This window comes from Sander lucioperca, chromosome 6 (assembly GCF_008315115.2).
Source record: "Sander lucioperca isolate FBNREF2018 chromosome 6, SLUC_FBN_1.2, whole genome shotgun sequence".
In the NCBI taxonomy this organism is placed as follows: domain Eukaryota; kingdom Metazoa; phylum Chordata; class Actinopteri; order Perciformes; family Percidae; genus Sander; species Sander lucioperca.
The window spans coordinates 42948968-42974266 of NC_050178.1; the positions used below are offsets into that span (position 1 = coordinate 42948968).

Consider the following 25299-nt stretch of genomic DNA (forward strand, 5'->3'; position numbering starts at 1 on the left):
CCTGCCCTCTTCTGCCCTCTCTACCATTCCACTCCTCCCCCTCACTTGGTCTCCCTTCCTTTCTGCCTGTCTTCTGTTTATTCATTTATTTTTTCGTTTCAGGTCTTCTCCTGCGTTCTGCCCTGTCTTTTTCTACGTCTTGTCTTTTTTTAAAATTCACCTTAACTCTTTCCACGCAGACTTTCAGAACTTCTCTCAAATTCCCTCGAAAGCCGTTCCTTTGCCATGGCTGACAAAAGTCGTACACCAATGAGAAGAAAAGAGAAAGAAGAAAAAGAAAAAGAGTCAGCTGAAAAGACCAAGGATGTAAAGAAAGTGAAGAATCAAGGAGCGCAAGGAGAAGGGGCAGCGCATAATGGAGAGGGCCCGTCAGCTGAGGCGGCAGCCGCCAATGGTGCAGCAGCCAACGGTCAGAATGGAGATTTTCAGGTTGAGCCAATGGAACTACCTCCATTTGAAATCATCAAAGGGTAGGTCTATATCACCAAGTATGGTTCATGAAGCAGTTTAATAGACAGAGCTCAGACTGTGCATAGCTGAGGTATCCTATCCTCATTCTACATTTGTTTTATTTCCAAAGTTTTTGCTGATGATGCCTTTACTCTGTCTGAATCAGATTCTTTAATGAGCTGATCCCACATGCTTGCACTGAGAAGCACTTACAGTGAACTGTCTGGCATTTAAGAGTGAATTCCTTTTCATGCCCAATATGGTAACATTTTTTAATGTGTGACATACTAAACATGAGTTAAAATCAGCCAAGTACCTGAACCACTAACTTATAAAGTGACAAACCTACCTATCATAACATAACCTATGATCCAAGGGTTGTATGATCTGTGTGGTGCATTGTGCGGGTTGTTTTATTGCAGTTACCATAAAATGTCCAAATATAGATTCAGACCAACTGCTAACTTCACTTAGAATTGATTAAAAAAAACAGAACTAACTTACAGTAAACTACTGCCAATGCCATTGACTATTACTCGGGACTTGTATAAGGTACTTCAAAATAAAAGCATTACAAACTTCTCTTTACTAGAATGCTTTTACTAAGATTAGCAGCATCATTAGGTGCTTGTGTGACATCTTCTATGTGTCTCCCTCTATGTTGTGTATGTGGATCTGCACATGGGGAAACCAGTAGGAATTTACATGGGTATCTCAGGTTTTTGCTGAGCAAAATTTCAAAGTGGCTTGTTTGGTGCATATTTATCCATGTAGCTCTCAGTCTCGGCCCCCTAGCAGATGGTCTGACCGCATACGCGGAGTTTGCTGGGGGGGCAATTACCCTTTTCTGCCCCCCTGGTGGCTGAAAAGGGTAATTGCATTGTTTAAAAAATTAGTGGAATAATTAGATCTGGCATGACCAGATATAAATATCTTAAATAACACAAAACAACTAAATGGTGATAGGTAATACATCTGATTTCATATACTGCTTTAATACAAAAAATATTAGCTGGCTGACGATGGGAGCAGCAGGACGCAAAAAACGAAAGTTACTGTTGCGCTATGTCTGGACATCTTGCCGTGCCAACGTTGCAATAAAGGTTTCCTAAATGCCATGTATATAAATGTGATGTCAGCGCACTAATTGATTGCGGGTTTTGTGTAGATTTGGACTTTTATACATTTATTCCACTTCGTTTAAACAGCGAAGTGGAGAGGCCTCGTATGTGACGCTCATATCGGCCTTGCTGGATACACCGTGTCATTTACCTTTTTGTGGATCTACTGATCGCTGTGGATTACTTTTTTTTCGTGTCATTGGATTACGGCAAAATACAGATCTTTTTTCTCAACGTGTCTTAACGTTTTATGGTGTGACTGCGCTTGGTTTCTGCGTTTGGAGAGGCATCTCAACAGAATGTAGGTCCAACATTGATTGTTCACTGTTACATTTTAGTTAAGCGTCTGTCTATTGCGTTCCAAAACAGCCGTGCCGCGATTGGATTTCATAAGGGCGAATTATTTATTATTATATTTTTATTTAATTAAATTGTTACAATGTAACTTAAAAACTTTAAAAATAAACATATGTGTTTTGGAATATAATGTTCAGCTTCAGCAGCTTTACCTATGTGCTAAAATATCCAATGACGATAGTGACAAGTCCATAGCAACCAGTGTTGAATTGGTTATATCCCAGCGTCCTTTGCTGAATGGTCTCAATGTTTTATTGTTTTATTTCATGTGAATACTAGTTTACTAGAGGAGTAACTTAGTATCTGAAGTAATGCAGTAATGCATGAAGTGTGCATTTAGTTTCCATGCTTATTGTGTTTCCACAACAATGTTAGTGAGTAAATCTACTGAAATGGCCCCCACACCATAACAGAGGAGTGGGATGTGTAAGATGAGAATGCAGAGGTTAACTCCTGTTGTCATGGCTGTAAAAATCAAATGGTATCTGTACTTCTTTGTTAAGTGCAAACTTGCGCACAAGAGGAGGGTCATACCTCTTTTTCAGATCGTTTTGGAGGGTCATAGGAAAATTATTACTGATGAGGGGAGGGTCACATCTTTTTAGGTTAAAGGCCACAAAACTCCTCCGGTGGCCCTTTAATTAAATAACGAACAGTCCCTTATAAAAAATAAAAATAAAGCTATGATCGTATAGTGGAATGTTTTTTTTGACAAAAGCATGACAATACTAACCTGACGCGCCAGATGGTTTGGTACACAGATCTGTCCGCCATTGTTTTGAACAGTCGTGGCTGTTAAAAATACTGATTTTTAAAAGTTATTTACTGACTGAGAGAGAGAGAGAGAGATGAAGCCTGTACTGGTTAGTTACAGTGGTTCCCAAACTGGGGGGCGTGACCCCATGCTGCACTGTTAGAAAATCATGGACAAGTTTGTGAAAGGACTGTCTTGAAAATGCTTGAAAGTATTTGTATCTACAAAAGGGGGGGCCCTGCAGAAAAACGTTTGGGAACCACCATAAGAGCTGGGTCACATGACCACCAGTCTAATAATAATGCATTGGAATTCCAGTCTCAGCCATGTAGACGGTTTGAAATTAGCTCTGCCTGCTGCTGCAATCCTGCCCCCACCTTATCAACCTGACACCCCTCTCACCATCCTTCGTGTTCGCTCGACTCAAACAGAGACAGGTGCTGTGGTGATATCTAATCCTGCTGTAGATCCTGCTATCTATTTAAAGGTCCACACCAGGGTTTTTGCATGGTCAGCCGAGTGTAACAAGCTGACAGTGTTTGTTGTTGAGAATTATTTCCCAATTAATGCAAGCGGCACTGTTATTTTTTAATCTGTTTTGCATTGGGGCATTCATTAGCAAATATGAAAATCAACTCACAGCTCGACTTTTTGAGGTTTAATACCAGTGTATCCTTTGGGTTAGTCTCGCTTTGCCAGACCTTCCTCCACAGCGCTGCAGAGGAGGGTCTGGCTAGTCTACACGGCATTCCCGGATGGGAGAAAAACGTGCTCTGGTTCATTGGCATTTCTTTAAACCAATCACAATCGCCATGGGCGGTGCTAAGCTCCGCACGGAGCCGCTGCAAAATAGCCTCGGGAAGGAACTTGTTTTGGTGGAACGTGTACGTTCAAAAGTTTTTTTAGTCGTGCAACGGAAAACTCAGATTAGACAGATTGTCTAGCTAGCTTTCTGGATTTACCCTGCAGAGATCTGAGGAGCAGTTAACCATAGTCCTCACAAATCCACCGGAGTTTAAAATTCGGAATTTCCTGCGGCACCGGAACAATCCCGGAAGTGGAACGTTGTCTATATAGACTACCCCTAGGTTGACTGCATTAGCCTGGCGCATGGGTCGGATGGGACACAGGACTTATTTCAAAAGAAAATAAGACACTTTTAAAGCTGGCTTGCCTTTTACCCCCGTCATTTTCTTACAAGCAATGTAGCATTTAAAAGGTCAATTCCTTTAAACAGAGTCCGGCGTAGCACTCACTCCAAATAAAACATCACTTTGAGCAAACTTCACAGAATATTCTCAGGTCTATTCTCACAGCTAAAAACAACAACGAATACGTTAGCAAGTTATTGTGTCGTGTAGCCGTTATCTTCGCTTCACCTGTTCAACTGACTTAACAGTTTACATAACACATTCGACTGTCCTGCTGTTACAGATGTGAACTACATGTAACCACGGACAGTTGCCTCATTTATGGACCGCTCACGGCAGTGTTACGCTGAATGAATGTTGGGGAAACACAATGGATATTTGCTGTTATTTTTTGGCAGTAAAAAATAGGTTTTTCTGGCCTGGCGGGGTTCCCGTTGGCCTGTACAGTTGGTAAACACTGAATACGTTCAAAAATGATGATGATTTACAAATTCTTCCTAGTGGTACATTAAGGTGCTGAGGTCAAGATCAAACTCAGTTAATGTTTCACATGATTTACACAGAGACCTGGCTTCAGTGAGATTTCCCAGATATGTTGGTTCAGGTACAAGGTTTCTCAAATATTTGTTGAATAACTTTCAAGAGATGTAGACATAGAAGCATTTGTTGACACTCGATCAAGGAGATTCAGGATTAAGGATTGGAACCACTGTGTAGCGTTGTGTAATACCATCCCAACTCTGAGAATGTCTGTGTTAAGGATAGCTGTTTACCAAATACAGGCTTTCTCTAACCTTTAATACAAAGACAGTCTCACTCCCAGCGCCTCAAAAAGTGATGCTTGGTCAGATGTCTTTGGCGTTTGTACTGTGGGCGCGGTAAACACATATGCTGATCTTAATCATGAACCCAACACCTCAGCACACACCGAAAACAATGACAGCAAAACAATACTGCAGTAGAGCCTATCCTTAGGTGTGTGTGTGTGTGTGTGTGTGTGTGTGTGTGTGTTCTTGTTTAACTATATTCGTGGGGTCCAAAAACCAGGAATACAGTATACTTGTGGGGTCCTGACAACTTTGTGGGGCCAAAATGCTGGACCCCACAACTTTAAAGGGCTGTTTGAGGGTTAAGACTTGGTTTTAGGATAAGGGTTAGAATTAGGTTATGGTTAGGGTGAGGGTAAGGGTTAAGGTTAGGCATTTAGTGGTGATGGTTAAAGGGATATTTCACCGTTGGAAAGACGAATATATCTTTACAATAGGGGCTTTACGACCGGAGGGATTTTTGCAGTTCTTAGAACTAAATGTTCCTAGAACACTTTTTTTGTCGTGTTCCGACAGGAAAAATTTGGGGATTTTTAAGTTCCTCTGGCCTCAGTTTTTTAGCTCCTACTTCAGAGCAGGGTCTTTTCCCTTTTCCCTTTTCCTAGGTGTACTTGATTGGTCGAATTTATAAGTCACGCCCACTGCCAACTCGGAAACTTGCAGACAGAGCAACAACCAACAACGGGACATTTTTAACAATTTTCACCATCTTATTCATCATTAAATTCACTTCTGACAACGTTTTAGGCGAGAAATTAACTGTTTAGATTTCAAATATAGGCAGTCTTGCGAAAACTGATGCCGAATTGACAATTTGCTTCAAAGTTTTCGAAGTTCAGAAGCTCCATCAAGTGAGGCGACAGCCAGCAAGCGCCTGCCCCGGCCTCTAGCTCGTCAGTCATGCTCAGACACCTCGCTGTAAGCTGGAGGTCTCTCAGACCGCTCTCGTAAATAAGAGGCTTTTATTTCGCCGTTGACGGTTCGTTTGTTTAAATATCACAACACATGTCCATCATAAGATTAACGGGAACCTGTGGTTAACTGTCTTTTCGGAGTTAAACTCCACAAGCGTGTCCTGCGGCTCGCCGGGCGTCACACACAGTCACACACACACACGTCCACAGCGCAGCAGGCAGAGGCGGGGTCTGTTCTGAGTATAATAAAGCCCCGTCTGTGTTGAGCAAAACATTACGTGAATTACTACGAGAATGGACGTGCATTTAATATAGGAAAAGTGCACAAGTATTAGCATCATTTGTTGTTGTTGTATGTGGCGCTAAGGTCTAGTGACGATGCTATAAAGACCGTTGCCATGCTTGCGTCACTCCCTTACCCCTCCTACCAGTCCCTATGGCCAGTGGGAATGCAAACGGAAAAAAAGATTTTGGGGGAGAGTAGTTCTTAGAACTGCTTAGAAGTGTACTTTTCCTCTAAAAAGTACAAGTACTATCCGGTCGGAAAGCACCTATTGGGTCACTTATGTAGTAGAAATGTGAATTTTTTTTAGAAATTGGTGCCTTCTAGGCCGAGATAAGCCAGAAAATGTGTTTTTGGCACATATGGATGAAAGACACCAAATCCCAGAATGCACTTGCTTCGCTGCTTTAGAGTCCACGCCCAAGCCATGCCTACCGTTTACAGACAGACAGACAGTGAGGCAGTATTCAACTCAACTCAATTGTGTTTTATTGTCATTTCAACCATATACACAAAACAACGTTTCACCGTGGCTCAAGTGGTTACACATTTAAAATATAGAAAAACGACATTATAGAAAAACGACATACGAAACTACATTTAGTGCACACACATTATAGGCTCCGTAAAGTTCAGCAAACACATACTAGCATTAGCGCTTGGTGGGCTGTAAACACCGAGTATAAACACAGCCGTAAATTTGCGTATAATGTAGAATGGTCAGCGTTTAACAGTCACCAACTCCACCAGCGGTTAGCAGTTAGTTGGATACAAATCACCCCATTTCTGCACCAGTCCGTGTTAACACAGCCCACCTCCACTAGTCTTACCCGGCGACAAAGCAGCAGGCCTGGTAGCTAGATAGTTCCGTACACTGTTGTTCAGCCATGTTTCCACAACAACAAAAACACAGCAGTCTCTGAACTCGCGTTAGGAGTTTCGTTGAAGTTGGATGTAGTCCAGTTTGTTGTCTAATGAGCAGACACTTGCAAGCAGGATTGATGGAACAGGTGACCCGGCTGGCATTAGCTTTCCACCTAGCTAGCTCATAGCTCCAGCCCTCGTTCCGCGTTTCATCGCTGAGGATGTTCCCTTACTGGCTAGTGGCATAGAGCAACACTGCAGGCTGAGGTGCTGCTGAGGTGTTTCTACTGATACAGAGCTTAATGCTAAATCGGTGAAGTATCCCTTTAAGGTTAGGGTAAGGGGCTAGGGAATGCATTATGTCAATGACGGATCCCCACAAAGATAGTGCCACGCACTATGTGTGTGTGTGTGTGTGTGTGTGTGTGTGTGTGTGTGTGTGTGTGTGTGTGTGTGTGTGTGTGTGTGTGTGTGTGTGTGTTATAAGACAAGTTAGTATGAAGGGTTGCTGAATCAACCTGAAGATGACCTGAATGTGACCTAGGGTACCACTCGTCACAATTTAACAGAGTTTATAGTCTGGAAACTCCACCACAGTATGCACCCCTGACCTTAAACTCATATACTTAAGCTTAAGACCATGTTATCTACCTAGAATGCATCCAAGACTACCTCACATGTGGCAGACTGTGTTCAGCAATTTAAAAAAAGCCTAATCTACCAAAATGTTGTACTAGGGGACTCAGGGGAAGGAAATCTGGCTTTACTTTGTGTTTCAGAGAAAACGCTATTGTTTGTTAGACTGGTTGTCAATGGAAAAACGTTTTGACAACATCAGATATGAATGAAACAGTCCCATGTTGGTTTTGCTAACTAACATTCCAATGTTTCTTTCATTTATTCTGTTTTACACAGGGACCGGATTGATCCTTTTTCCTATAAGTTCCAGTTCAAGAACGTGGAATACTCCTCAGGCCGCAACAAGACCTTTCTGTGTTACCTGTTGGATAACGGGGTAGCTGATGGGCTACTAAGGGGCTGTCTGGAGGATGAGCACGCTGGGCTTCATGCTGAGGAGGCCTTCTTCACACAGTGCCTGCTGAACTATGACCCTGCACTCAAATACACAGTCACCTGGTACATACCTCTCTTAAACTGTCAGATGGTATGTGGCATAGAGAATGTGGCATATTACAAGAACTTGTTTTCAGTCTGGACAATATGTTCCTTGTTGTTTCCATGACAGTTTTGAATATTTTGTAACTTGCACTCTTATAGATGCTCTTAAATCCACACATAAACCTATACATTGTGTAGCCATTCATGCATATAATATATCCATGATATATTATGGGTCTGTTCAACACAGTCTTACTCCCAGCACATCAAAAAACGACTTGGCTTGGTCAGGGGCCTTTGGTGCAAAAAGTCTACACTAGCATCTCAGTCAGACAAAGGGGGCTTTCAACTAATTCTAAATGTAGTCCCATTGGGACAATATTTGTCGCTCTGGGTACCCCTTTGGTGTCATTTTTCATTGCGCTTCTTTTTGGAGCCAGTGGAGTCGCCCCCTGCTGGAAATGAGATAGAATGCAGGTTTAAGGCACTTCCGTATTGGCTTTACTTTTCAGACCTGGAAGCTTCGTCCATTATTTTTACAGTCTATGGTTCAACCAGGAGTGTGTCAAGTTCCTCATTTTGTCTTGGAGTGACTGCCTGTGACCAGCAGAGAGCTAAAAATACATGTAAATACACTTGTACACAATAATGAAAACATTCTTTGTCCATACATTAAATGCATCTTAATCTGATTATCCTTATAATGCGCTTATACAATGATAGTCAGATATTTGTGAAATTGTTTTGAAAAATTACATTTCTCTTCATTTTGCCACTTTCCTTTCAGGTATGTGTCTTCCAGTCCATGCTCTGCTTGTGCTCTAAAGATAGCTGAAATGTTGAAGGCCAAGAAAAACGTCAGGCTGAGCATCTTTGCTGCTCGGCTGTTTGAGTGGGAGGAACCAGAGATCCAGGCCGGACTCAAGGCCTTGCACGCTGCTGGATGTAAGCTAAGGGTGATGAAGCCTCTGGACTTCTCCTACACCTGGGACACATTTGTGGAGCACGAGGATGAACCTCTGAACCTGTGGGAGGACTGCAAAGATAACTATGAGTATTATCATGAGAAGCTGGCTGACATTCTACAGTGACCACAGTAAGTGTGAAAGGAAAACTCTTTAATAATGTAATGTGGAGACAGGCAAAGAGAGAGAGAGAGAGACGTATAACATGCAACAAAGGTCTCTGACAGACTATTCCAAACCAGAGTGCCAATTAGGTTTCACACCACCCCAAACAAACCGGATTATCCGACCAAATGCTCCAGGGTTCGGTTAAAACGGACCTAACTCCTAAGGTGTGAAAGCACCCTAAAGGGCGGTCCACACTAGAGCTGTAATCGGGCCTTAAAAGTTAGGCCTGAAAAGGACCGAGCCCGACAAGTACATTTTGATTGACAGCTTTTTAAAAGCCCGAACCCGTTTACAGCCCGACTGTAGCCTATAGGCCGTCTATCAGCAGTGATTAGAGTATCGGAGAATAGCGCGGACACGCGCTTCACACCGCAAGTGGGCACACGCACCACTCGGCGGAAAAGGGAGAGAAAAAAAAAAGAGGCAGAAAGCTCTTTTGTCTTTCGTCAAGAATAAGTCGTTTATACATTTTTTTAACATAATTTATTCATGACTAACGTAGGCTATAGGCCACTTGGAAGTTGGAACAAAGAAATAAAATAAGTCCTCCAGAGGCCAGCCTCCGTTTCACCTCCTCAGCATTCATTTTTGCGCAAATCGAAACGCATCACCTGACCGCTCATTTACCGCTTCTATCTTCAGCTCTAGTCCACACCAAGGACGATAACTATAACAATAACCATAGCTTAGAGACAAAAAATGTACATTGTACTGCACCAGATTTTTCCATACATTTTTCCAGTCATACACTAGGCTTTGACCTAGTCTAGGACTGATTGCTGATTTTTAACACAGTTAATCCAACACCGTTTCACGTCTTTCTGTAAGATCTGTGTCAACTGTTTGTAAAAAACAGTGTGAAAAAAGTGTGAAACCAAGAAAAAGTGTTAGAACATTTGCAAGAGAAGACTTCTGCTGTGCTAAGAAGGCGATGATGATGAAGATCAAGTGGAACCCAGTTTCATTAAGCAGCCTTATCAATTAGAAAAACTGTAATGAAGTGGGGCATTAACCAGTGTATTGTAGTGTATTGTAATGAATGTACTTTACATGGAAGTGTTTTTAACTCAAAACTCTCTCTCTTTCTCTCTGTTGACACAGGAATCCAGTTGGGAATGTGTCCGCAATCATCATCATCATCATTACTTGTACATCATCACTACAGATGATTCAGGTTGATACTGTTGTTGATTGAAAGTGATACATATTCATAGTCCATATGAATCTGTGAGAGTAGAATAGCTGTGTGTGTATGAGTCAGGGTGTTGACTTTTCTTTAGTGTGTTTGTGAATGCTGTAATCACACTTTATGTGCCATGGTGAAGGACCCTCCCCACAACTCCTGGAAGTAATCACGACATCTGGCTTCCACAATCTGGGATTGTCCTGGTCTCAGACATTGGGTCTTTACACTTGTATGTTTTTTTTTTTGCACATTTTTGCACACAGTGATTTTTATGGGGTGCTACAGTATTTCCACCTTGATTAGGTAAATCAACAACCCATTCTCATTCCCAACTCATTAAATACTGACGCAAAAATCACCCTTTAGTGTCTGAATGGGACGTACAGGGCAGAGCAGCAGCTTGAACGCGGTACTGTAAGATGATGCAATATAAAGAGCGACAACGGTAGCCAGTAGTATGAAAGACCTAACATCCACATAAGGAGGCAGGTTGGGGCGGTGGATGGGTCAAACAAGACAGGACTGGTGGCCGGTTAGCTCAGTTGGTAGAGCAGGAGCACATACGCAGAGGTTTATTCCTCAACGCAGAAGTTCAAGGGTTCGAATCTGACCTGTGACGGTTTTCCTGCATGTCTTCCCCCCCCTCTCTCTCCCCTTTCATATCTCAGCTTTCCTATCCAATAAAATCAGAAAAAATTAAGAAAAAACAAAACAAAAAAAAACACAGGACTGTCACCCAGGAGACCAGGATTCATGTCCCATTCTTGTTTCAAGTGTCACTGTAACGTACATTGTTTAAGTCCTCCCACGATCTTGCCCTAACCCTAACTAAGTAGTTTAACCCTGCACATTGAAAAATATCAATATCACCAAATCGGTCCCGAACCAGTGCGTCAAAAAGTGATGTCTATGGTCAACTCAAGACCAACCAACCAAAGGGGTACCCGGAACATCAAATATTGCCACTGGTGGAAGGTTGGGGAGGTAGATGTGTCCCCACCTACGATCATTCCCTAACTATTTGGTTTTACTCTGCACAGTAAAAAATTACGCCAATGGGCTGCGTCTGACTGAAACGCTAAAGGAGAGTTTTTGCGTCAGTAACTAACGCCAAAGGCACCTGATCATGTGTGTTTTTTTGACGCGCTTGGAGTGAGAATGTGTTGAAATGAAAAAAAGGGAAAGACACAATATGTTCATATTCAGGATATGTCATTTATGTAGCAGATAGCTCCTGTATACACAATTGTATCATTCCTCCACATTCAGCATCTGAGCTTCTGTCACCTTTGACTTACCTCAGCAGTTGAGGGCACACCCACTTTAGTTTGTGGTTGTATCCTGGACTGTTGGATTTACCGCTTCTGGCTTCTACATGTGTGAGAGACAACTGTGTCTGATATACATTGTGTTGAGATGAGCGCTGTAAGAAAGTGATGGGATTAAAATGGCTGTATTACAGCTTTAGACTTCTGCTCACCACATTGTTTATTTTTATTTTTTATTTGACATTCATTTAACCAGGGAGTCCCTTAAGATTAAAATCTCTTTTTTGAGGGAGACCTGGACAAGATTAGCCTAGAAATCTAGACGCACCCTAGTCTACATCTTGATGTGGGTCTGGCTTGTCAGGCTAGGCCAAGATAGCACACTGATACAAGGTTACACAATTATTAAACAGAGCATATCAAAAACATACAAGGCAACAGACAACAGACAATTCACTAGCAAGGACCACACCATCAACCAGATACATTTTGAACAATTTAATAATGACAGATGATGGGAATGCGAGGCATGGAATCGCTGGAATGCACTTAGGACCTAAAGAAGAGGAGAAAGGAGAGGAACAGAAACAGGGTGGGAGGGAGTGGTGCAGAATGCAGGAGCGAATGAGATGAGAGGGTTAGGTGGGTATTTATAGGAATACCGGAATACCTTGTTTGAGGTGTAGCCCTGCTCCTGAAACTCTGCTAGGTAGCATCAATTAAAATAGATGCATACACATATATTATATAGATATATGACTAGTTAAATAAAAGACTGACACATATCTGTTTACATTGTCAGACTGACCTGCTTGGGGAGACTTGACTGACACCCCCATTAAAGGAAAAGCTGTTAATATTCATTTGATTGGAGTGCATATTACGAAATAATTTTGAAATGGATCCAATGCCCAGAACCCAACTAACACAGATGGAAGTTGGAGCTTTCTGGGCCCCTGGGGCTCTAATGGTTTGTGTCCACTGTGGCGTTTTTCACGGCAGGGATCGCCCCGCTTCCCAGCATCGGACGCTTAATGGGCTCGCCACTAACAGTTATCAGTTTCTCTTCAATGACCACTGACAAGCTAAGAAAAATAGGCTACACCCTCCTACAACCGCGATGGCTGCACCTGATTGGACGAACACTTCACGCGTGGGGCTGTCTACTTCCGAATTTCTAAATTCTAAATTTCTAAACAGACCAACATGGTGGCCATTTTATTTAAGAAATAACGAATAAGGATTGATAACGGTCAGTTTAAAAGATTTTTGTGAGTTTTTGAGAGGCGGCGAGTCGAGCTAGATGCCCCTGACAACTTCATGCAAACGAGGAGTGGGCGACTCAATGCCCCGACTCTGGAAAGTGCCTGCGATGCTACCAGAATGCGTTGTGCTGCTGCTCACAAAGACATCATCTGTTCAGATCCAAATAATATATCTATTTGCTTTCTGCCTCCTGTTTGCTCTGTTCTTTCAGCAATAAACGATAATAAAAGATTTCAATAGTCTCTAGCAGTCTAATTCAGTCTATTTCGTCAGTTCACACTCACAAAAGATAGCAGCAGATCTTTCATCATTCTTCAAGCAGCTAACCCGAATCAATCAAAGCCTTGACGCAGTCTTTACTTAATTAAAGTCGTTTCCTCACCAGACTCTTCAGGCACAAAAAGAAAGGTACAATGAAGGGCTAAAAGGGCTGTAAGAGACATTTTGGTTTATGTTGAACTGCTGCTTGTTGCAGTTTTTCACTGACAATTACAATAAGGTATTAAAATCAAGAGGTAACTGGACTCAGGTGTCGCGGATGCAGAAGCAAATATTTCTTTGACAGTGCGGTAATGGAATGTTACGTTTTTGTTTGTCTATGAGTGAGAAAAAAAACTAAGAGAAAAAGTTGCTGTTAACAAACGCAAAGAAATAAATTGTCTTTGTATTGAAAACAATGAACATTTGGTCAATGTCACCATCAGCAACCATGGTGACCGTGCTTTTGATAGGTAAAGGGGTCACTACAGGGTCTCTTGCTTATTTACCTAACATAGCTTAGCAGCAGTTCAGAACTTCTAAAATGTGTCCTGCGTCCTGACGGGGAACATCACTGCCTGGTACCGAAACAGCACCAAACAGGACCCTGCAGAGAGTGGTTTGTTCAGCTGTAATAACAATTCAATCAGGAGAGACTTTGTTGCAGATATGCAAAATGTATTTGTACATATGCAAAATATGAAATGTACAGAGTCTTTGGAGATTAGACTCCATCGTTATGAAATGATTTTTAAAGGGGTAGAAAGACAAAAGATATCCCCCGATGGAGTCTAGACACTGGTGGTGGTGTGAGAGAGCCCGAAGACCAGACCGAGGAGCCGACGGGAGCGGTCTGCCGGAGGAGGACCCAGGGAGCTGTGTGTGATGAAGACTGGAGGTGGAAGGGGAGGAGGAGGGTTGTGCTCTCTGCCTGAAATGACAACTGAGCAGCAGAGAGAAGACAGGTTTAAAACAGGGATGTCATGCTAGATTGGCTCATGAAATTCATGACCGGTTCTGATTGGTTAAAAGAAAAGTGAATGCCTCTAACAGCTTTTCAGCTTTAGAAGAGAGAGAAAAGTGATACATTTAGAAGTCATCCTGAAAGAATTTACGCTATGCTTCATTAAAACCTACATAACCTACATAAATAAAACCCAACAGAACATCTCCAAATTTTCTGTTCTCACACCACAAACATTCGAAGCATTCGGCTGAATCTTTTCTCTCTGATGATATGTTTATTTAGCCGATAGCAGTTACGGACTTTGACCTGAAAATAGCATGACTAAAACGATATCTACACCAATCTTAAACAAATGTTCTGATGATATCTTTTATCATTTTTCTATGGAGCCTCTTTCATAACTGTATATACTCTCATGTCACCAAAGTGAATGGAGCGATTGTAAATGTTTATGAACTGAAGCCTGCTTCGCGTTACATTGTTCTCCGCGATCTCGTGACGTGCTTTCAGAACCATTCATAACCTGACCTTTGCGGCAGCTTGATTCAGTTTACAGAGTTTAGGCTACATATAGCCCTCTTTCCTTGAATGAGACACTTGTTTGGTATTTTAGCGGAAGAAAGTAAGACAAAAAATGTTATCAGTAAACGGGTAGTAAGACAGGTTTGCCTGTTTACCAGAAGGTCTGTAAACCTGTAGAGGAATGTAACACTCAGCAATCCATCATCCACCCCAGGCAGGCAAATGCGTGTACACACAAAGGTTTCCACACAAACGTTGAGTAAGCTATTGTTAACGCATTACTATCACTAAACTAATTAGAGAATATTTCCAGTAAATGGCATCATATTAAAATGCCAAACTATTTTTTTTGCATATTTGAGTGATCCCTGCAGTGCAAACTGGCTGGACTAGTAGTTATTCCAGTTATGGACTGGAAAAGATCAGACTGACAAAAGGATTGTTCAGCTTTTGCTGCTGCATAAATGAGACAAAAAGAAACCATGCAATTCTCAAAGCACCCGCAAAGGGTGAAATGCACCCCTAACTGCGCCACCAATGAAAATAGCATATCGGTGATCTTGTGCTTTTTGCACATATTTAAATAATTTAGTTATTTTTTTATTTTTTTATTTAGACGAGCATGTTCAGTGGCAGACTTCTGTCACTGTCATGCTCAACAGACAGGTTGAGGAGCTCCTTTGTCCCCAGGGCCATCCAGCTCTTCAATACCACACAAAGGGGGAGGGGAGAAACGGACTTTTCAGCATGAGCCTGTCTCTCTCAGCCCCTACCATTATATCACTCTGTCTGCTGTACACCTGACTGTCTTATAGGATATATTAGCCCTCCTACACAATCTGGACTCTGGTCATAACATATACATCTTATAACTTATTCCCTGTTATATATTGTTCTTAACATATATTATTTATTTTCTGTCAAGCAATTCTAATTCTATTAAGTTTACATTCTTGTCTTTTCATAGTCAGTTAATATTTAATAATAAGCTATTGCACTGATCAATCCCTGCTCTGTTCTCTTTTGCACTACCACCATTGCACACACTCTACCTTAGCACCTTTAACTCTTTGAATTTCTGTGAGTGATTTGTATGTATGTAAGATATATGTGTGTATGTGTGTTTGTTGTGTTAAGGTTGTCTAAGGTACTGGATGCCTAAAATTTCCCTCGGGATGAATAAAGTATCTATCTATCTATCTATCTATCTATTTGACAAGGGACAATGCGCAACTCCTTAGCGGTACCAGCATTAGCTATTAACTAGTCTGGATCAACGACAGTACATTTTGTTTCTTTGTGTTGCTGTTTGCTTCGGTAAACAAACTTCGAGCTAGCAAGCTACACTCTCACAATGGCAAGTTTTGAAGAAAATTTGGATCGTACAACAAGGCAGGCCTGGTTTGTTCTTTCAGGGAATGATTATAAAGATTTACAAAGAATATGTTTACAGCATTTACTCTCTAACTGTGACGTTTTGGGACCGATTGGTGGGATTGTTGTGAAAGTACACACGGCAATACACTGGTAAGAGCCAATTACATTAAGCTTCCCTTACTGTATTGTGTGAACAGTTAACTTCAGTTAATATTGTATGTGGTGTTTTCTTTTGCGGGGTGCAACTTTTCCACCAAAATAAGTTCCTTCCCAAGACTATTTTGTAGAACCACCGTCACTTCATCTGGAGCTTAGTGCCGCCCAGGACTTTCAAAGAAATGCAAACAACCCAGAGTGTTTGTTGGTCCTATCCCAGAATGCATCTGTGGTGCAGCCAGACCTTACTCCACAGTGCTGTGGAGATTGAACTGGCAATGCAAGACTAGTTAAAACAAATGAATTAGTTACATCCCACCACTGAAAAAGACACAGCAGCAGCAGGATGATGTAACCAGCTGATGAGAACTGCTGATATCATGATTGACACCCCCAGACAATGACAGCAAGAAAATATGAATATGCACGCATGGTTACGCTTAGTTTCCTTGTGTGATGCTGCAAAGATGTCACATGAATTTATGAATTGTTACAAATTTGATCTCACAGAAATGTATTGAAATCACACAGAACAATTATGTGTAAGACTTTTGGCTTTTAAAAGTTGTTCTCCCAAGTCTTGGCAATCAGGCAAAATGAAAATAAACACTGTAACTAACACAAACATGAAACTATTTAGATGTTTAGACTATTTACATATTTAGAAAATTCAATTTGCTTTTATCCAAAAAGTTAGTTCTGTCATTTTTTGTCTCCTATTAGACATCAGAAGGCCAAATCACACTCATTTACACATCCAGGGCTTCATCTGACATAATTGTGTCTGCCTGCAATACACACACACACACACACACACACACACACACACACACACACACACACACACACACACACACACACAGTACATACAAGGCCCTCCTGCTAGGAAAACCTATTTGCTGTGCAAGCTGCCTGTCTTCTGACATGACATCATGTGATTGGTTGACACAGCCATCAGTCAAGACAGTCAGCAGCCAAGATGGCAGTGGCTAACAGTAAAAGAACACTTTTCAAACAAAAAGATGACCAACTAGCTATTCAGTCGTGGATTTATCATTCTGGAATTACTGTCCAAAGTCTCTGAAAAGTCACTGAAGTTTCAGGTCGGATTACTAAGCTTCTGGAAAGGCTACGAAGGCACCGAAGCACTCTTTGGAAAGGCCCAGCTGTTAGCTATCATGCAGCTATATTGGAGATGTTGTGACTTGATTTTAGGATTATTACTTCCACACAAAGACAATGTAATTCCATTATGGATTGAAAAGCTTCTGGATGGCCTATAATTGCATGGAGGACTTTGTTAAAACGGCACATTCTCTGCTTCTAAACAAAAAAAGGGTTAATATTGTTTTCACATTTTGACAATTGCTTCCAGTAAAACCTACAAAGGCAATATGTTGTCTTCACTTTGGATAATGCGACTCTTGTGGATAAGCAGGTCCTGTTTAGGGACACTACCTGCTTTTGCTCTATGAACAAACTGCTTACCATCAAAAATGTTTCAAATTGTTTGGCTTCTGATCTTCTACAGATTGTAAACATGTCTGTTCTTTAAGGTATCTTCCCACAGGCCCTAACTGCAGTAATCAAGCCACTCTTAAAAAAGAACAATCTAGATACATCACTAATGAGCAACTATAGGCCGATATCAAACCTTCCATTTTTAAGTAAAATAATTGAAAAAGCGTTTTTTTCAACAACTCAACCTTTTCTTGTCACTAAACAACAGTTTTGATGCCTTCCAGTCAGGTTTTCTACCACACCACAGCACTGAGACGGCTCTTGTTAAAGTCTTTAATGACATCCACTTAAACACAGATAGTGGCAAAATTTCAGTCTTAGTATTACTTGATCTCAGTGCTGCATTTGATATGGTTGACCATGACATATTACTAGACCGATTGGAAAACTGGGCTGGTCTTTCTGGCTCAGTAATAAAGTGGTTTGAATCCTATTTAAAGAATAGGGACTACTTTGTGTCTATAGGTAATTATACATCTCAGCATACAAATATGACGTGCGGAGTTCCCCAAGGCTCCATTCTGGGGCCTCTTCTGTTTAATATCTACATGCTTCCACTGGCTCAGATTATGGAAAACAACAAAATAAGTTACCATAGTTATGCGGATGACACACAAATTTACATAACCTTATCGCCAGGGGATTATAGTCCAATACAACAACTGAGTATGTGCATGAACAAATTAACGACTGGATGTGCCAGAACTTTCTTAAATTAAATGAAGAAAAAACTGAGGTGTTTGTTTTTGGAGCAAAAGAGGAACGATTAAAAGTCAGCACTCAACTTCAAACGATAATGTTAACAACAACAGACAAAGCCAGAAATCTTGGTGTAGTCATAGACTCAGACCTGAATTTTAACAGCCACATTAAGACAATTACAAAGTCAGCCTATTACCACCTTAAGAATATATCAAGGGTTAAAGGACTTATGTCTCAGCAGGATTTGGAAAAACTTGTCCATGCTTTTATCTTCAGTAGACTTGACTACAGTAACGGTGTCTTTACAGGTCTCCCTAAAAAAACGCTGCTGCTCGAGTCGTCACTAACACCAAGAAAGTGGATCACATCACTCCAGTTCTGACGGCTTTACACTGGCTTCCTGTGCCTCAAAGAATTGATTTCAAAATACCTTTGCTGGTTTATAAATCACTAAACGGTTTAGGGCCAAAATACATTTCTGATCTGCTACTGCACTATGAACCCCCCAGACCTCTCAGGTCGTCCGGGACAGGTCTGCTTGCTGTCCCCAGAGTCAGAACTAAACAGGGGGAAGCAGCGTTTAGTTTTTATGCTCCACATATCTGGAACAAACTCCCAGAAAACTGCAGGTCCGCTGCAACTTTCAGTTCTTTTAAATCAAGGCTGAAGACCTATCTTTTTGATGTTGCCTTTCTTTAAATAGTTGTTAATTTCTTATACTGAAGTTGCATTGTTGAAACTGTATGACAATCTATATAAGCTTATAAAGAGAATTAAAAAGTAAGACCAGTGGGACAGGCCCGTTCTGGGAACGGTAAGGATTGTGCTTGGATTACATGTATAGAACAACGGCTTATACATTGTCCCATACTAGCAGCCTAAAATCTCCTATTTTATTGTCTTTAATATGTTTAACTGTTTTTAACTGCTCTTTAATGTTTAATTTCTTATACTGCACTGTAACTTTTATTCTCGTATTTTATCTGTTTTAAAAAAAAATTTAATCCTTTTTATGTAAAGCACTTTGAATTGTCCTGTTGCTGAAATGTGCTATACAAATAAAGCTGCCATGCCTTGCCTACATGCTGGCAGCTGCTGATTTGCATACAGTAGTGTGAAGGGATTTTCCCTGGCCATTCCCAGGAAGTTGTGCATTTTTTAAAATCCCATCTGCCGAGATTATTATCACAGGCACACCAAGAAACAGGGCATATGTTTCAGCTCTACACACAACTGCATGATAGAAAAGTGCAATTTTTGACTTTTGAATTTTTTGATTAATTACTTTTATGGTAGAAGCCAGAGCCCGTCTACGGAGAGCCTTTTCACTCCCTATTAAGTCCCATTGTACCGAATTTGGTTGCAGTTCCACCAAAGTTCCACTGGTGGTGATCACGGTCCAGTGCAAAATGAATGGGACTCTATGGCTAAATTTGTCTCTTTCGCCTGATTGTCGTTGAGAAATCTCAGATTTGATTGTAGTTTTTGCAAGTTCAACATGGTAGGCCTGACACAGTTGCATAATGAACTGATACTATTTTGACACTTCTCAACGGGTTGAGATGCATTCTGCATCCTTGCTGGCCGCATTTGGTTACACCATATGTCAGTGTACCTGTATTACCTAGTACCTTGACAGTCTCTCCCAAACCGTCCGACCGTTAGCTAGGTAGCCAGGCTACACTTACATTTTGAAATCATGAAACAATGGGGTGCATCAAACAAAAGAGAAAATGAGAAAAATAGGGAGGTATCACTATTAAGAAATGTGTCATTGACAAACATTAACATTAACATTGTTAAGGAGAAAATTGTCAGACAAATAGGAGGAAAACAAGTGTGTGTGTGTGTGTGTGTGTGTGTGTGTGTGTGTGTGTGTGTGTGTGTGTGTGTGTGTGTGTGTGTGTGTGTGTGTGAGAGAGAGTATTTTTTTCATATTTCCTTTACAGGAGCATCAAGATGCCCAGAGTAAATGTGAATATGGAAATTGTAATGTCGCTTTGATTTAAGGTAAATATATTTGTGTCTATACATGTCAATGTGGCAATTAATATGTGCCTATGTTACCTCAGTAATATGTTCCCACAGCCCTAACCCTAACCCTTACCACTAAAAGAGGGGTCTTCAAAGTTTTTTAAACCAAGGACCCCCTAACTGAGATGGATCAGGGACCCCCTACTACATATATTGTACAAATAAAGTTGCGTATTAAACTGGGCCTTCAAAAACGTGAAAAAAAAGCCTTTACACATTTACACATACAGCTTTTAAGGGCATACAATACTAAGCTATTAAAATAATAAATGTGATTTTTGAAATCATTTGGCATGTGGTACTTTCCATAAAATCATCTCTCAATGCAAATCAAACCAGCTATTAGGCTAACTGAAATAAAACCATGCCAATCTCTAGGTATGGTGAAGGGTATGTGATGATGTGGGGCTAATTTAATTCCAAAGGCCAAGGGAACTTTATCAGGATGCATAGTATCCTGGATCCATGAAATAACTGGCCTTTCAAAATAAAAATCTGCCTGCCTCTATGGGTGTATACTTATGCCCCCTGTATTTTAAGGAAGAACATTTATTTATGTATTTACGATACATTATTCATTAACAAAGAAAATTGGTGTCCTTAAAAGTTGGATTTTTCTTCTTCATTTAATTAAAGCATTAAGATCAATTTCCAAAAGATGATTTTTTTATTCCTCTTTTTAGTCAACTTTAGCATGGGTTCATAAACTTATGAGCACCACTGTATTTGTTGTTGGAATTTTAAACTCTGGTGGATTTATTTAGAGCTCTGCAGGGTAAATCCAGACAGCTTGCTAGACTATGCATGCATGTACACCACTTCTAAGCTTTAGTAAGGAGAAGCTCTGAGTTCCTCCTGTAAAATAGGATCCTCAGCCTGGATCATTGATTTTAGAGAAGACTAATATACCCTTGGAAGAGTCCCTTATTAAGTAAAGTAAATTTTCTTCATATAGCGTCAAATCATAACAGAAGTTATTTCAAGATACGTCCTATAGAGCGGGTCTAGACCATACTCCATAATTCAGACCCAACAATTCCCCCATGAGCAACGGAGGCAAGGAAAAACTCCCCTATAACGGGAAACAACTTTGAGCAGAAGCAGATGACTTCTGGGGGAGGGCCATACACCTTGAGCACATTAAGATTTACTCTCTCACACTCTCAACCCCACTTGCCATGAGTTCAGTCTCAGTTTTCACACCTGGGTCTGTGTTGATAGCGGAGACTTTCAGGTTTTTCTCAGGCATTAACAAGACCCATACTCCTCCCAAACGCTGTCACATTCTCGTAATCTTACCTCCCTCAGAGAATCTAGTGGGAACCAAGGAGAGGAAAGACGAGAACTATTCCTAAAATGCTGGGCCAAAATCTAAATCTGTGTCCTCTGAAAGCACCAAAACACAATAGTGTTACACCATCAATTGTCTGGTGCTTTAAGCATACGAGAGGGCAGCCATAGTTTCCAGTTCTGGGAATTTGTTATATAATACACACAGGAAAACAAGTAGGGTTGGGTGTGTGTGTGTGTGTGTGTGTGTGTGTGTGTGTGTGTGTGTGTGTGTGTGTGTGTGTGTGTGTGTGCGTGCGTGTGCGTGTGCGTGCGTGCGTGCGTGCGTGCATGCGTGTGCGTCCTTGCCTAAGGGGTAAAATTCCTTTAGGCAAACATTTTTGTTTCTACAATATAATTAGTACGTTTTCCCTTTGATCACAGGGAGTTTCATGTTCAAGTTATGTAGGAGCAAAAACAAATGTCAGTCAGCTGCCTTTGTAAGTGCTTTTACTGAGTTATGTGAGCAAATTAAGATTAAAGTTGCACCCTTTGAGACGTCAGTCACTGTGTCAGCTAAGTGGTAAGTTGGGCTCGTCTCACTATTGTTCCCATCCAGTAAACTGACACCTCAATCACCTTTTGTCCTCCCATAACAAGTCCCATTGTGTGTTGGGTGACTGGTTTAGTTTCTGTGGAAAAGATTTACAACTTTGTTAGCGACCAAATGATGTAATGATCAGACATTTCTGGCAAAAGGATGATTTTGTGTCACAGAGCAATGGAATGCTGAACTTATCTAGGTCAGGATCTCTTGATTGATTGACAGTTTCAGTAAACTGACACTCAACATCACACAGTTGCATCTTTTGATTAAGATTGCAACATATCTGAAATTAATACATTAGACTTGGGAGTTGTCTCATGGATTACTAAACAGGTCTACGGGGAACAGGTCCGGGGCCCCAGCGGTCAGAGGCCAGAGCCTCTGTTTGGAGTTGGCAAATCTTTGCCCTTTTTTATTCTAACCTTTATTTTATCAGTTCTAACCTTTTATTTTGTCAGGTAAGTCCCCTTGAGCACTGCTGCTCTCCCTTAGGAAGCCAGCGCTGCATCTCATCCCCCTTATCTGATAGCTCCTCGACTCCTCGGTCCTCGGCTGAACCAGAAGTTGTTCTGTCCCTCCTCTGTCAAGGCCGTCTCAAAGCTCTTATTTCTGCCCCGAGAACCGAACATCGAGGAAGGATCATCGAGGAGTTATAGGCGAGGATACATGGGAGCAGCCTTCCTGGAAGCCGTGCAGCTGAAGGAGTTGCTAACTCTGCCCAAACAGCTGACGAATTCATGTGCCGCTTCAGAGGAAAGGACGTCTCATCCCTCTAAAACACATTTTGCTCGTTGCCTCTCTCCCCCCGTGATTTCCTGGATGGGAGAAAAACGTGCTCTGGTTTATTGGCATTTCTTTAACCAATCACAACCATCTTGGGCGGCGCTAATCGCCGTACGGAGCAAGTGCTGTTGGAAAATAGCCTCGGGAAGGAACTCGTTTTGGTGGAACGTGTACGTTCAAAAGTTGTTTTTTAGACGTGCAACAGAAAACTCAGATTGGACAGATAGTCTAGCTAGCTGTCTGGATTTACCCTGCAGAGATCTGAGGAGCAGTTAACCATAATCCATATAAATCCACCAGTTTAAAATGCCAACACAAAGGAAGCAGAAGGTAACAGACATTCGGCTGAAAAAAAGGACATACGGCGGAATTACCGGCGGTAACGGGGCAATCCCGGAAGTGGAAGGTTGTGGATATAGACTTGGTATCCCTGGTTAATGTGAGCTAACCATGGAGCTAACTAATGCTCTGTTTGTAGCCTACTGTAGCTGTTAGCTCTGTATGAGCACCAACTTAGTTTTTTTCTTTTCTTGACCCTCCCCGAAGCTACAAATATTTTTTCTTGACCCTTCCTGAGTGACTGTGGGGTGCATGATCCTTCCTCTACCACAAATAACCATATTTTATTATATTCACACACAAGATGAGTAGTATTGAAAAAAATAAAATGTACACGCTGACCTTTTTCCATCGTTACGTCTAATAGTGAACCGTGAATTGTAAACCTTGGCCTTGATTCATACTGCATGGAAAATCATTGGTGTTAAAGAAAAAAATCATAATCACCATTATTTTGGTCAATATTGAAATCATGATAATTTAACACAATTACTCATCGACTTTTGGAAAGATGTTGCAATTATTGAATAAAAAAAAACAGCTAAACAAATCAACAATGAAAACACTTCATATGTTTCCCGTTTTTTTCGTTCAAACTCTAAGTAAATATCTGTGTATTAACAGTTATGTAACTCTAATTTGAACAGAAATTGTCCATAGAACTTGATTCACAGTAGTATTTTTGTTTTTTTATGTTTGGAATTGCATGATTTGTGCTCCGTTTTTGATGATTTGTGCTTAATAGAATTGTTAGCGACACATCTCATGTTCTGCACACAGAATATGAGCTGCTGCCTTCCAGTGGGAGGTTTAGAGTTCCTCGCTGCAGACTAAACTGATTCAAAAACTTGTTTATTCCTGTGTGTATTAAGCTCCTAAATAGCTGCAGATAAAAGCCAGAACAGGCCTGTGTTGACGATGGGAATTTGATTTGCGTTATTGTTGTGCTTGTGAGCTCTGCACTGACACTATTTGTTTTTATTATTTATTTCTTGGGGATACAGATTTTAGAAGTTAGAGAAAAGTTTAGAAAAAATAGTTGAGGTAAATTATAATCTTTTAGTAACAGGAATGAAAAATTCAGTTGATAGATGGATGCCGCTGCCTAATTGGGAGAATTAATATTTTAAAAATGAACATTCTTCCAAAGCTACTATATATGTTTCAGAATATTCCCCTTTCACCCCCGTTTGGTTTTTTCTCACAAATGAAAAAAATGTTTATACGTTTTCTCTGGAATAATAAAAGGGCAAGACTTCGTTTGTCTTTACTATACTTGCCTTATGAACGTGGAGGTTTGAAATGTCCTAATTTTAAGCTGTACTATTGGGCTGCGCAGCTAAGGTCTATTATGTTTTATTATACTAATCACTCACCACATTGGATAGAAATGGAATCACAAGGATTAAACTTACCTCTTCCCTCTTATATATACTCAAATACAATAAGAAAACTATTAAGAGAAATTAAAAATCCAATTCTTAAAAACATGATAAAAGTATGGAGTGATGTGAAGACACTTTTGAAAGATTCACATTGTCTGTCTCAATTTCGCCCATTATGGGGCAACCAATTTTTTCCACCAGGCAGGGCAGACGCAACATTTAAGTTATGGAAAACTAAGGGACTGAGAATAGTTCGAGATGTGTATTTGCCAGAATCTGACATACTTATGACCTTCCAAGAATTACAAGATAAATTTCATTTAGATAAAAAACATTTCTTTAAATATCTCCAACTCAGGAGTTTTATAAGAGCAAGTCAAAACAATATATTAACGAAACCCACCACTTCAGACTTGGAAGAATTGTTGTTAAAAGATAGTCAAAAGAAAGGCATTATTTCTCAGTTTTATAATCTGATTATGTCTTACGTTCATGAAAATTGTCATGATAGATTTAGAGCTTGGACGGATGATTTGTCATTGCAACTTTCAGAGGAAGACTGGCAGGATGCATGCACTTTAGTCCAAACAACATCAATAAATACTCGTCTTAAAGTTATTCAATTTAAATGGTTAATGCGAACATATGTGACACCAGTGGAGCTCTGTCGATATAATGGAAACATT

General features: G+C 40.8%; 1 protein-coding gene and 1 long non-coding RNA gene across 2 annotated transcripts; both read left to right on the plus strand.

The window, feature by feature from the left end:
• On the plus strand, positions 1-10563 carry LOC116037146 (C->U-editing enzyme APOBEC-2-like). The gene is made up of 4 exons (XM_031280951.2): positions 1-470; positions 7637-7858; positions 8628-8936; positions 10075-10563. Exons 1-3 carry the CDS (start codon positions 226-228, stop codon positions 8929-8931), a joined length of 771 nt encoding a protein of 256 aa, XP_031136811.1. The 5' UTR covers positions 1-225; the 3' UTR covers positions 8932-8936; positions 10075-10563.
• Positions 10564-10918: 355 nt separating this feature from the next.
• LOC116037317 lies at positions 10919-12936 on the plus strand. The gene is made up of 2 exons (XR_004101833.2): positions 10919-12397; positions 12449-12936. It is a non-coding gene; the product is annotated as an uncharacterized LOC116037317 (long non-coding RNA).
• The last annotated feature ends 12363 nt before the right edge of the window (positions 12937-25299 follow it).

What these genes read in the sequence shown, in the direction of transcription:
- LOC116037146 (XM_031280951.2), top strand. Translation starts at nt 226, where the DNA reads ATGGCTGACAAAAGTCGTACACCAATGAGAAGAAAAGAGAAAGAAGAA. An exon ending in CCATTTGAAATCATCAAAGG is followed by an intron (nt 471 to 7,636) that starts GTAGGTCTATAT and finishes TGTTTTACACAG; the next exon opens with GGACCGGATTGATCCTTTTT. An exon ending in CTCAAATACACAGTCACCTG is followed by an intron (nt 7,859 to 8,627) that starts GTACATACCTCT and finishes CTTTCCTTTCAG; the next exon opens with GTATGTGTCTTCCAGTCCAT.